The sequence below is a fragment of the Caenorhabditis briggsae genome (assembly GCF_000004555.2).
Source record: "Caenorhabditis briggsae complete genome, chrIII, whole genome shotgun sequence".
In the NCBI taxonomy this organism is placed as follows: Eukaryota; Metazoa; Nematoda; class Chromadorea; order Rhabditida; family Rhabditidae; genus Caenorhabditis; species Caenorhabditis briggsae.
The window spans coordinates 1,104,850-1,118,702 of NC_013490.2; the positions used below are offsets into that span (position 1 = coordinate 1,104,850).

Below are 13,853 nucleotides of genomic sequence, written 5' to 3' on the forward strand. Positions count from 1 at the left end.
CTCTCAAAAACGACGGTTGCTAGAAAAAAGTTGTCAACTAATAAAGTATGTGAAATTTAATAATACAATCAATGGTTTTTAGAAAAATTGTCTAACTACCGTAGTTTTTGAGATACGTGTCTTTAAAAATGGCACACCCCTTTGCTTACCGCGCAGAACGAAGGAGTGCGGGCGCCACCAGGCCGAGAGGCAGGCTAAATAAAAGGCGCATATCTCAAAAACTGCGATAGCTAGAAAAAAGATGTTAACTACAAAAATGTAGAAATTAAAATTTTACATACTTTTTTAATTAACAAAATTGTTCTAGCTGCCGTAGTTTTTGAGAAGTGTGCCTTTGAAGTTTGCGCCCCCCCCCCCCCTCTTTGCCTTCACCGAGGGAGTGCATTTTAAAAGCGCCTATCTCCAAAACTACCGTAGTTGGAAAAAAGTTGTCAACTACAAAAATGAAGTTCAAGTTTTGCTTAGTATACTCTGAAGTTTTCAGCCAAAAAACTTACATGACTTGTGAGACGAGCAGCACAGCAAATAGTAGTAATATAATCCAGCGCCGCATCGGCGCCATTTGTGTTACCTGCAAAATTTGAAAGGTTTGGCGGAAATTCAAATTTCTATTCAGATTTTAAAGTTTAGATAATTGAGATGAGTAAACAGGAAAAATTGAGCCCAAATTCAGAGAATTAAAAATTTCAAAAAAGAGCCAAAAAACTTTTTTTTGGATTTCCTGAAAAAGGAAAAAAATAGGGAGAACTTGAAAAGAAAATTATAGGTTTCGGGGACATTTTTAGGTAAAAAAGTGGAGTTTTTTTCTATTTTTAGAATCTTTTTTTTTGGGATTTTTTTTTCTGGAAAATTGGAAAAAATGTGTGTGGGAAGAAAAAAGGATAATCAATGAGGAAATGGATCAAATTAGGTCAGAAAAAGAGGAAAATATGAGTCTTTGGTCTGAAATTCTCATAGAAATTGTTTCAAAAAAACTGGAAAATTCAAATCTTGAAAATTCAGAACTTCCAAAAATTGTGATTTTTAGAAAATGTGATATTAAAAATTCAAATTTTGAAAGAAAACAAAAATTTTCGAAAGCTGAGAAATCTAGCAATTCTGAAAACCCAAAACTTTTCCAATAATCAAAAAATTCTGATTTTCTCAAAATCCTAAATTTTAAGAAAATCTGAAATATCTGAAAATCCAAAAAATTTAAGAAACCTGAAATTTCTAGAAATCCCAAATTTAGAAAAATCTAGAATTTTTGAAAATCAATAAATTTGGAAATTTCTAAAAATTCAAACATTTTGGAAAATCTATAATTTCCTAAAATCTAGAAAATTTAGAAATCTGATGTTTCTGAAAATCCAAAATTTCTAAAAATCAACTTTCCAACATTTAAACAAGAGTTTCGAATTTTCTGAAATTCTGGATTTTCAGACTTTTTTTTTTGAAATCTCTGAACCTTTAAAAAATGACGTGGCTTTTTTTTCACAATCTGTGTCCAATTATAGAATTTTCAATTCTTTTCTCAAAAACTAGACGGGGCAAAAATTTAAAATTCATGGTCCAAAAAAAAAAAGATTTGTCACTATGAATTTCGAATTCTGTGAGATTTTTGGCTCGGTTCCAGAAAAATGTTTTTGAAACTTTTTTTTGAAAAAAAAAATTTATCCTAAACCAAAAATCTTGAGACCACTTGAAAAGTTTCTTTTTTCGAAAAACAAAAAATTTGAAAAAATCCAAATAAAAGTTTCAATTGGAAAATTAAAATTAAACTCTGAAAATCTAAAAATGGAGAAAAAATGTTTCGGGATTAAACATTTTCCGGGAAAATGAGCAAATAAATAAAAGAAGAGCATATAATTAGAAAAAAAGGTTTCCCTCCTCGAAAGATTAGGCTCCGCCCACTTTTTGGGAGAGAGAGAGAGAAAGGATAAGTGGAGTATTAATTATTGATGATTGGACTCCCCACTGCGTGGGTTCCGAACTTTCTGGAAGTTAAAAATTTTTTGGAAGTTTTGAGAAAGTTTTGGGGGATTTTTTAAATTCTTTTTTATTAAAAAAATGAATTGATCAAAATCAGGAGCGGATTCTGAGAACTAGAATTGTCGGAAAGTTTCGAAATATTCAAAAAAAAATTTTTGAATTTTTAGAAATTTCAAATTTTCAACAAAAAAAATATTTTCAGACATTTCAGATTCTCCAATTTCCAAATTTTTAGAGCTTCCAAAATTCCGGAGTTTTTGCTTTTAAAAAATTTCAGATTTTCCACAATATTTGGATTTTTAGAAGTCTCAAATTTCCGAAATTTGAGGTTTTTTAGATAATTCGGATTCTTCAAATTTTTTAACTTTTAGAAATTTCAGATTTTTCAAATAATTTGAATTTTGAGAAATTTACGTTTTTCGAAATCGATTTTTCAGAATCTCAAAATTCTGATCAATGTCCACTTTCTCGATTTTTAAAGAAATTTTAAACATTTTTCTATTAATTTTTTTAAATAAAATGAAGCCAAACATTGAAAAAAAAACAACAACAAATGAGCACAAATCTTCTTGATGACGTTGGATTCGTTCAATTTGAAAGAATCTGAAATTTTCAGACATTTTACAAGACGAAACGGAACTACTGCTGAATTTCAGAGACAAATTCATCCTCATGGCATTTTATTTTGGGAAAAAAACGTTTTGTGTCAAATCTTAGAGCTTTTTTCTCTTGTGGTGGACAAATAAAAGGGGTTTTAAGCTCTTAAAAAAATAACAGCTGAAAATTCATTTGTTCTGAAAAATCGTACACATCACAAAACCTTGAAAAGTTGGAAATCTAAAATTTCTCAAAAATCCAAAATGCTTGGGAAATCTGAAATTTCTCAAAATTACAAAAATTGGAAATTCTGAAATTTCTCAAGAATCCAAAATATTTGAGAAATCTGAAATTTCTAAAAATTCTGAAATTCTGAAAATTTGAAATTTCTAAAAATTCGAAATTTTGAAAACCTGAAATTTGTGAAAATCCGAAAATGTGGAAAATCTTAAATTTCTAAAATTTCTGAAAATGTGGAAAATCTTAAATTTCTGGAAACCGAAAATTTATATTTCTGAAAATTTTAAAATCAAAATTTTTAGAAAACTCGAAATTGGAAGCTAAAAACTGAAATTTTATAGAATTTCAGCCATTTTTATACCCAATTTTAGGTGTTCTAAATCTGAAAATCTCTCCGTTTTTTGAACTTTTCCGAATAGAAAAAACATAAAGTACCCCCCCCCCCTTTTTCCTCCCCCGCCATCATCATTTTTCTGTCAAAAAAAATAAATTAAATCTCTTTTTCTGTCTCTAAAAATAGCCAAAAAGTCTTTAAAAATAGAACAAAAAAAGGAAAAAAAAGAGAGTAGGAGAAGGAAGAAATTTGATTTTTTGAGATAAAAAAGACAGATTTTCAAATTTTATGGACCGGAAAATCCAGGAAAAGGGGCGGAGTCTAGGAAATTTTGAAAAAAGTGAAAACTTAATTTTCAAAACTTGAATTTTTGAAGTAATTGAAAAGTTCAAAATTTGTTTGGAATTTTTAAAAATTAATTTATTTGAGCTTGGAATTTTCAGTAATGGCTAGACTAGATTTTCAGAAAAATAAAATTTTGAGAAAAAATTGTATTGTGTTGTTTTGGAGAGCACCCTGGAGCAATTCTTTGGAGTCTAGACCACCCCAAAAAGAATTAATAATTGAGAACTCTGGGAATTTTCAGGAATTACAGAGAAAAATTAATTTTTGGAATTTTCAGAGAATTCTGAAAATCCTGAAACTTCTGAACTTTATGAAAAATCACAAAAATAGAAAATTTTCAAAATTTCCGATTTTTTCAAATTTTCATCTCTTTTCAAATTTCATGAACAATCGAAAATCGAATTTTTAAAATTTCCAAAAAAAAAAATTGAAAAATCGGAATTTTCAAAATCTCCTATTTATACCCCAAAAAATCCTTGTTTCAAAAATCAAAAAACGAAGGCGTTCTTCTTAAATTACTCAAAAATCTTCTTTTTTGGAGAAAATTGGTAATTCTAGATTCTTGGATCTTTCTTTGGAATTTCGAAATCTCAAAAATCACATTAAAAAAAAGAAAAAATAATAATATTAAAGCCTAGATGTTGGCCCTAATTGAAAATATATAAAAAAAAACAGAAATCTGAAAATTCAAAAATCTGAAAAATGTAATCGAAAAATATTTTTATTTTTATTTTCAAAATTTCAAATTTAAGGAATTTCCTTGTATTTTTTCCATGTTCTCTTTTGAAAATTGATACTCTCTACCCCCAATTTTTTTCTCGATTTCACTTTGTGTTTTTTTAGGAAATTCTAATTTTAGATTTCTTGGAAAAAAAACTTTTTTCAAAAAATTCAAAACTGGACCAGAAAAGGAGGAATAATGGAAAAATCAAATTGTGAAGATTAAAAAAATTGGATGTCTAGGAATTTTTTCGAAAGTTTTGGAAGTTTGAAGATTTTTTGAGATTTTTCAAAATTCCTGAATTCCAAAGGATTTGCAACTTTCAGTTGAATTTGCAGATTTCTGAAAAAAAATAGATCTTCAGAATTTCAAAGATTTTCAAAGTTTTCAGATTTTCAGATTTTTTTCTACTTCAAATTCTCTAAATCTCGAAATCTCAGAATTTCAAAGATTTCCAGAATTTTAGAATTTTCAAAGTTTCTTCCTATTTTTATAACTTTTGAACTTTCCCAGAATTCTCCAATTTCTCTTTTTTTTCTAATTATTTCAAAAATTGGATGATGTATTTCTTTCTTCTTTTTTTTTTTTGAAAGAATTGATTCATTTGCTTCAGAATTTTGCAAAAAAAGGATTGAATTTCTGAAATTTTTGTTGATGTTTCAAATTATTTTTGGTCCCAAAAAAAAAGAATTGTTAAGAATCAAAAATCTGAGAAAAGTGAAAAAACAATTCAACGATTTTCCAATTTTTTAAATTACAGACTTTCAGAATTTAACGGATTTTTGGTCCCAAAAAATCAAAAAAACCAGAGAAATCAAAACATATAGATATTTAAAAATTCTGGAATTTCGAAAAAAAAAGTACTAAAATTCAGGAAATGTCCCAAAACGTGAAAAAAGAAAGATGAGCAATGTACAGAATTTGTAGTTTTTCTTCTTTTTGGTCCCCCGTCATTGATAATTGGATAATCCATAGGAAGAAAGGGGTCAGTTTCGAATTTTCTAGAATTTTATAATAGACATGCGCGGGAAATTTGAATTTTTGAATTCTCAAAAGAAAACCAAAAATTGCAGTTCTTGGAAAATCGAATTGAAAAAAAATGTAATCCTTAAAGAGGTACCATAAAAAGGGGCGGGGCTTAAGAAGGCTTTTTTTTAAATTTCAGATTCTTAAAAACGAAAAAAGCTTGTTTTCGAAAAATCACAAAATTGGAAAATTAGAGAAAATTCCAGATGACGTCTGGAAATTATTTTCTAGAGAGATTCACAAAGGGGGTGGGATTAAATCAGAAGACGTTAAACGTACAAAGAAGAAGAAGAAGAAAGAAGACGTAAGAAAATGAAATAAAAGAAGAAAAGGAGAAAATAAGAAGCGGAAATAGTAGTCTGACCACCCAGCAAAATGATGATGATGTTTCATTTAATAAAGATGAGCAATGAGAAGAAGATGGAGGAGAAGAAGAAGACCCACAAGACTAGACTAAACACATCTAGATCCTCATTTTGGTAGTTAACAACTTTCTTATATCTACCGTAGTTTTGGAGCTATGTGCCTTTGAAGTGTGTGCGCCCAGGCACGCAAACGGAGGAGGAAGCGCGCCAACTTTAAAGACGCATACCTCAAAAACTACAGTAGTCAGAAAATAGTTGTGAAAGACAAAAATAAAGCATTCTTTTTGATCTTTATTTTTGTAGTTTTTCACTACCGTAGTTTTTGAGATATGGGCATTTCAAGTTGGCGCGCCCCTCTTTGAAGGCGCATACCTGAAAAACTTCAAGAGATAGAAAAATTGTCCAACTACGAAAATGTTTAAAATTGGATTCTGCATATTTTTGCAGTTGACAATATGTTTCTAACTACTGTAGTTTTAAAGATATGCGCCTTTAAAATCGGCACCCCCAGGCGGGAGGTAGGCGTACCAACTTTAAAGGTGCATAGATCACAAACTACGGTAGCTAGAAAGAAGTGCTGAATTCAAAGTGAATTTCCGAACATTTTTCGGAAGAAATTAAGAAATTGTGTGTAATTTCTAAGCTCCGCCCCTTTCAGACTCCGCCCACTCCCACTCAACAACAAAAAGGAACACTTTGTCACGTACTCTGCTGTGCCCAGACAATCAAATTTTCCGCATGGCTACATTTTTTTCTATTCATTTTCCGGCGAAATGTCAATTTACGTAAAACAAAATTACGAAAAATTGGGACAGAAAAATTGAATGATGCTATTTTTGAATGAAAAATTAAACATGAACTTTGTGCAATTTTCTATCTTTTTAGAGGGAAAAAATGAGAGATCGAGAAGTAATAATTCATTTGGAAATGACAAGTTGCTAAACTTTTTTAGACATCAGGAAACAAAAAAAATTGGGAAAAAATGATGATTTTTGATCAGTTTGGAATTTTTGGAATTTCGAAAAAATTTTTGGGATTTCATAGTTTTTACAATTTCAGAATTTTTGGAAATTGGGTTTTCACAAATTTCAAAATTTCGGAATCTTTTGAAATCTTTGGAACTTTGGAATTTCAGAACTTCTGTATTTTGAAAATTTTGGAATTTTATCTTTTTGAATTTTCAGAATTTTACAGTTTTTGAAATTTCATAATTTACGATTTTTGAAATTTCATAATTTCCGATGGAATTTCAAAATTTTGGAATATCAGAAGTTTTGAAATTTCAGCATTTTCAAAATTTCAGAAATTTGGAATTGTCGAACTTTCGGAATTTCAGAATTTTCTGAATGTTGTAAATTTAGGATTTTTGAAAATTTTGAAAATTTTGGAAATTTGGAATTGTTTGAATTTTTGATATTTCGGATTTTGAAATTCTGATTTTTGGATTTCAGAATTTTTGGAATTTCTGGAACTTTGGAATTTTTTTCATTTTTGGAATTATAGAATTTTCAGAATTTCAGAAGTTTCTGGAATTTTCGGATTTTCAGAAATTTTGGAATTTAGGGAATTTCTGGGAATTCAGAATTTCTGGAACTTTCGGAAATTTATAACTTCTAGAATTTTTGGAATTTTCGTGAATTCATAATTTTCAGCATGTCAGAATTTTTGGAATTTCAGATATTTTGTAATACCAGAGCTTTCAGAAATTTGGGTTTTTTGGATTTGTGGAATTTTCGAGATTTCCAATTTTTTGGAAATCAGAAATTTTTGGAATTTTTGGAATTCCAATATTTTCGGAATCTCAGATACCGTAAACACTCTAATAGAACGCCATCCAAGCCATCAACTTTGAACTCATATATCTTCATTTCTGTTAAAGCTATCAAAAAGCAGTCAACTAACAAATTGTTTATCATAATATCAAAAACATTTTATCAGTAGACCACTTTTTTATACCTCTCATAGAAAATGAGATACATGGGCTCGAAGTTGTCACCTTGGGTGGCGTTGTATTAGAGTGTTTACGGTGTTCGAAATTTTGGAATTTTTGGAAACTTCGAAATTTAAGAACTTCAGATTTTGGTTTTCAAAAAAATTTTGGAAAAGGAAAATTCCAAAAATCAAAAAGAAAACATTCAAAAATGTAATTAATATTTAATTTTAACGAAAATTCCAAAAATTAATAAAAAATTTCAAAAAAAAATTTCTGAAAATTTCAAAAGAAAAGAAGATATAGATCTTTTAAATACATTTTTTCAGGAAGTGCTTCTCCACTTATTTATTTACGCTCTGAAGAAATTCGTAGGTCTCGAGTGTACCAAAACGCAAATAATGAGAAAAACAAAAGATTTTTTGAAAATATACCAAAAAAGTGTTTTTTGGGGAAAAAAGAATTAAAAATTCTTTTCAAAAAATAAAAACAATGAAAAATTATAATAAATTAAGTCAAAAGGATTTAGAATAATAATGAAAAATAAAGGGAAAAAAACATTTTTAACAAAAAAATTTTTTTTTTAGTTTTTTGGAAATTTTGGGATTTTTCAAACGTTTTTTTATACAACTATCAGAAAAACTAAATTATCTTTCAAAGAACACAAAATGACGATTTTCAGCGTTTTTCTCATGTTTTGTGCTGAAAATTTGAATAAAACTTGTCTAGAGAGAAGGAAAAATGAAATCATTCAATTGAATTAAAACATTTAGTTTTTTAATTAAATTGATTTTTGATTCTTTTGAAAGAACAGGATTTTTTCTTTTTCGTACACTACAAAAAAGAGAAAAATAGCAACAAAAAAAAACGGAAAAATGACGAAAAGATTCAAATTTAACGTTTGGGATCTTTTGGGACATTTCGGCCGAGCGATGAGGTGCGCCAACCTTAAAGGCGCATATCTCAAAAACTACAGTAGCTAGAAAAAAGTTGTCAACTACGAAAATGAAGCTTTAGTGTTGTTTTATATTTTGTGAAAATTTCAAACAATCTGAAAAAGTGAAATTCGAGCATTTCTAGTTTAAATTGGATTTTTAAAATTTGTTTGCTTCTTTCAATTGAAATAAAACGAAAAGGTCTAGTGATCCACTACAGATTTCCAAATAACATTTTGAAAATTAAAGTTAAATTCGAATAGGTCAAAAAAATTGAATTTATTGAAAATTGGAATTGCAAAAAAAAATTTTTTTTGAATTTTTTTTTTTTGGAATTTCTTTAAAAACCATTGGTCAGTATGATGTGTGTATTTTACACACATTTTGATGTTTCTGACATCTAGATATCGCTACTTTTTTTGAATTTTTTATTATTTTAGGGATCACTTTTTTCTGAAAAAAAAATCCTGAAAAAACATTTTTTGGGATTCAGAAAAAATATTTAAAATTTAAAGTTTAATAAAAATTGACATCATAATTTGACTATTTTTAAAAAGTACAAATTAGGTACGTGCCGAAAAAAATTATATCAAAATTTACATTTCAAATACCACCTAAACAAAAAACATTTTGAGCATTTTTTCAGCTGCTTCTGGTTTTTTTGTTGCCAAAATCTAATTTGTAGTTTGTAGTTTGAAACAACAAAATGACCTAATTTTCTAAGAATCTAAGAATCTAAGAATCTAAGAATCTAAGAATCTAAGAATCTAAGAATCTAAGAATCTAAGAATCTAAGAATCTAAGAATCTAAGAATCTAAGAATCTAAGAATCTAAGAATCTAAGAATCTAAGAATCTAAGAATCTAAGAATCTAAGAATCTAAGAATCTAAGAATCTAAGAATCTAAGAATCTAAGAATCTAAGAATCTAAGAATCTAAGAATCTAAGAGTCTAAATTCCAAAAAAAAGTTTTATTGACCAACAAATTCTGAGTGACCAATGCCACTCAAATTCTGTGACGTCTTCAAAGAGGTCCTTCAAAAAAAAAAGATATGAAAAAAAGTTTTTTTTTAGTAATTTTGAATGGAGGGTCCATCTGATGGGGGTCCGGGAGACAAGATGACATGACGGCTCGCCCATCCCCATTTTTAGAAGATTCCGGAACAAAAAAAGAAGAAGAAGAAGAAGAAGAAGGCGTTGTCTTAAGATTCCATTCATCCGAAATTCTGATGTAATTCTGATGATGAGCAGATCTTTAGACAACTTCTTACGACCCTTTTTTTTGGGAAAAGAAGGAGAAGAGATTTTTAGTACTACAGAAACTGAAAAAAAAAGAGATTTCGAAAATTTTCGAAAACTAAAAAAATATATATATAGATTCTGAATTTTCACATGCTGAAAAACAAAACTAGTCGAAAAAAAATTTTTTTAATCAGAAATCACTTTGAAAATTTGGGATTTTGGGGATTCTGAAATCCTGAATATTCTGAAATTTCGAGGATTATGACATCTTGGAAATTGGGGTTCCAAAATTCTTGGAGTTCCAGTTCCCAAAATGAGGAAATCTGAAGATTTTCAGGATTCTGAAATTCTGAGATTTTGTTTTTCAAGTTATGCGCCTTAAGTTGGGCTGCCTCCTGTCCGTATGGCGCGCATCATGCAAGGGGACCCGCCAGCTTTAAAGACGCACAGCTCAAAAACTACGGTATCTAGCAAAAAGTGGTCAACTATTAAACTATAGAGTATTAGATTTTCAACGTTTTTATGTTTACAACTTTTTTCTAGCTACAGTAGTTTTTGAGATATGCGTCTTTGAAGTACTCCCAACCGTTCGCATGCCGAGCGATGAGGTGCGCCAAATTTAAAGACGCATACCTCAAAACCTAGAAAAGGTAGGAAAAGGTAATTAACTACAAAAAGGAAGCACTCTCTTTGAGTTTTAGTTTTGTAGTTTACGCATTTTTCTAGCTACTGTAGTTCTTGAGTTATGTGCCTTTGAGGTTCGGCTACCTCCAGTACCTCTGGCCGAAAACTTTAAAGGCGCATATCTCAAAAACCAGAAAAGCTATTGTATTTTTCTTTTCAACTGAAAGTACCAGAAAGCCTGGAATTTGAAAAAGAAATTTGAAAAAATAGGATAAGAAATACTTTATTGAAAAATTTCCATTTAAAAGGGCGGAGTCAGTAATTGGCAAATTTTGAATCTTGTCCAGATTGACACCTTTGACCTGACATCCAATTTTTCAACGTTTTTTCATTTTTTTTTTGTAAAATTAAAAAAAAACAACCTCGTGAAAAAAAAATCCGGTAACCCAGAAAAAAAAGTTCGCCAGCAATGCACATAACACAGACGAAACCCACGAATCACAAGATATCAGTACTGGATAAAATTCAAAGTTTTCTCAGTACATAGCAATAATGATCTACGATTTCTGGTCAGTAATTGTTGTTCTAAGTGAGTTTTCTAGAAAAATCAATTTTTCTAATCTTCAAAATTTCAGGTATCATATCAAAGTCATATTCAACGAACTTTGATTCAAACTCTTACAATGCAAATACAACTGAAAACCGATTTCTCGACGATGATCTTCCCGCCACCTCATTAGATTTATCATTTGTGAGGAATTCCATTGGAAGTGAGTGATTTTGAGAAATAAATTCGAGTTTTTAACTCAAAAATTTGAATTTGGCGCCTTTTTTCGGATGTCTTTTTTTTCAGAAAATTGCTCGAAAATTTCGGAAACTCGATTTTTTGAAAACTAAATAGAGTTTAGGATAGTTTTGAACTAAAAGAAAATCCCCAAAGTCATGAAAATGCAGATTTTTGAAAAAAAAATGCTATGAAATTTTAAGCTCTAGAATGCTAAGTCGGAAAACTGTCTTTAAAAGATGCAAAAACATTAGCCACCAAGTGGACTCGAACCCGGGTGCTCAGATTGGTAGTGGAAGTTTTGAAAATCCCACTGAGCCATTTGTGCATTTTTTGGAAAATTGCTCTCAAATATAAGCAAATTGATTTTTCGAAAGTTTCATATAGTTTAGGATGATGTTGAGCTAAAAAATCCGAAAAATCATGAAAAGGCAAATTTATGAGAAACATTTGTTTGGAATTTTCAAATGTTTCAAAATTTAAGCTCTGGAATTATTCCGGGTGTGCAGGTTGACAGACTGATTTTCTTGTGACTTTAAAAGCCCTATATTTTCAGATTCTCCTACTCATGAAGTGATTGAAGATCTTGCTCGTCACAGCCATCTCCCTTCAAGTCGGTCTATCAGATGGATCGATTCCAGTGGATGACGTCATCGCAGAACTTCTAAATATTGAATCGAAAGATTTGAAAAATCTGGAGACTTTCAAGACCCAGTATTCAGAGCTACTTTTCCTCAAGCTCGAAGATTTTACACAATCGGGCAAGGTGAACGATGTGAAGGAAGCGTTGGTCAAAATGTTTGATCTTAAGGAACTTTGGAAATCGGTTGATTTAAGCCGGTTGCCAGATGAAGTATCCTACAAAAGTTTAGATGATCTGAAAACGATGGATGTTTCTGGACTCGAGAATCTCAAAATCGCTGATATGCAGAGTTTACTAAAAAATGATAGTCTGACGGATTCCGAAGTGAGCAAGTTGAATTCATACCTTGATGATCTGCTAATGGCAGTTTCGTCATTACCTGCACTCTCTTACACTCCAATAGTGGAAAAGTTGAAGCCACTATCTTCATTAGGAAAAGTGTTGAACTTATACGATGATTATGGTATAATCTACAATAATGGCATGCAGCCAGAGAATCAAGATGCCTTGAAAACAGATTTCGAAGCTCTGAAAGAACTCAAGGAAATAGGTGGAGAATCTTCCCTCGATGTGATTTCTCGATTCGTTTCCTCTCGGTTCATGCGTCATCGGACCAATATCACCTATACTTCTGGCTTTATCAACGGTTTCAAAGATGTAGAGACTCTTAAAGCTGATAGATCAAACGAGTGGATTCGAGAAGTTGTAAAGTATGATTTGAGTTCTTTGGAGTCATTTGTTAGGCTTGGAATGGAGTTGATTAACTTGGATGGGCATTGGAAATCCGTGTCTACGTACAGCACATTATCATCGTTAAAACTCATTTCTGAACTCTGGAAACTTATCGGTAGGTTGAGTGGGAAAAAGGGGGGGGGGCGGGTTCCTTCATTTATTGGATCATAACTTTGTGTGTTTACGAGATTCGGATTTTGTCAGGTATTTTTGGGCTTCGAATTGCTTTGCCCCTTGACGAGCCAAAATTCGTGTACAATCCAAACTATTTGACATTTTTTTGTTGTTAAAAATAGATTAACTGTTAGGTGACACAATCATAACTTTTTTAAAGCTAAAAAAGTTACATAAACTGGAATTTTTGACAAGGGGTGTCAATATTGATAAAAATGTCCAAAAAACTAGAATTTTTTTTAAAAAAGTAAGCATAGCACCTTGTTATTTTATCCCTAATGATAACTTTTTTAAATTCAAATCTCAATTTTCAGCTCGAGATTCGCCATCTCAGAATGACATTGTGACAGTGATGAATGAACTCACAGATTGTCCTAGTGCACTCTCTATAGGCGCTGTCAGCGAAAAGATTAACAAAGTGGCTGGAAACGCTGGAATCCTATTGAAGAAGATATCAGCTATTGAGAGAATTCAGGATACCGAGGAAATTTATCAATTTCCAAGTTCGACCATACTTATCCACGGACACATCCAAAGAAGAACTAAAGACGTTGAGAAGGAACTTGGTGAAACTGGAAGCTGATCTTCGAATTGTGAACGAAGGAGTCCCCATTTCTGAAATTGATATGATGCCCACGGAATCGGCTAACATAATACGTTTCAAGGATAGGTTTCCAGTTCATATTGCTGCATTCGATTGTATCAGAGACTTGGAAAATGGATTTGAGAAGGTCGCCTCAGCTGCTCGAGCCTTGATGAAGATTGATCAAATTCAAAAGAATCACACAATTATGAAAGATGTTCAAAACACATATGAGGCGACCTCAGAATCGGCTAAGATATTGTACATCATCAGACTAGTTCTTATAGACATCAAAACAAGTATGGATCCCAAACTCACAAATTTGACAGATCTCAAAAATGTATCAAAGCCATTTGGAGAAGCTGTAGCGGCTCTTGTTCTGTCAGATGCCGTTTCCAAAAGATCTTTGGATTTCGAAACGTTTGTGAACAATGGATACTCGATTGAGAGCCACGTGGATAATGGTGGAGGTGACAAATTCAAAGAGGAGTTTAGAGCAGAATGGGGTGACTTTCCAACCACAGCACGTGATATCAATTCAATGTTTGTTGGAATTACAAACTGGATGGAGACAATCAAGGTGAGCTGGAAATTGTTGATCTTTATA

The 13,853-nt window shown here is 30.8% G+C and overlaps 1 protein-coding gene across 1 annotated transcript in view; it reads left to right on the top strand.

The window, feature by feature from the left end:
* Positions 1-10,882: 10,882 nt before the first annotated feature.
* The window catches only part of CBG15697, a gene marked incomplete at both ends in the record, with an annotated part of 5,362 nt that continues 2,391 nt past the window's right edge, over positions 10,883-13,853 (top strand). The window contains 5 exon segments of the mRNA XM_045243369.1: positions 10,883-10,919; positions 10,966-11,100; positions 11,714-12,613; positions 12,978-13,229; positions 13,243-13,826. Of these exon segments, the coding sequence (XP_045095770.1) occupies positions 10,883-10,919; positions 10,966-11,100; positions 11,714-12,613; positions 12,978-13,229; positions 13,243-13,826 (1,908 nt within the window).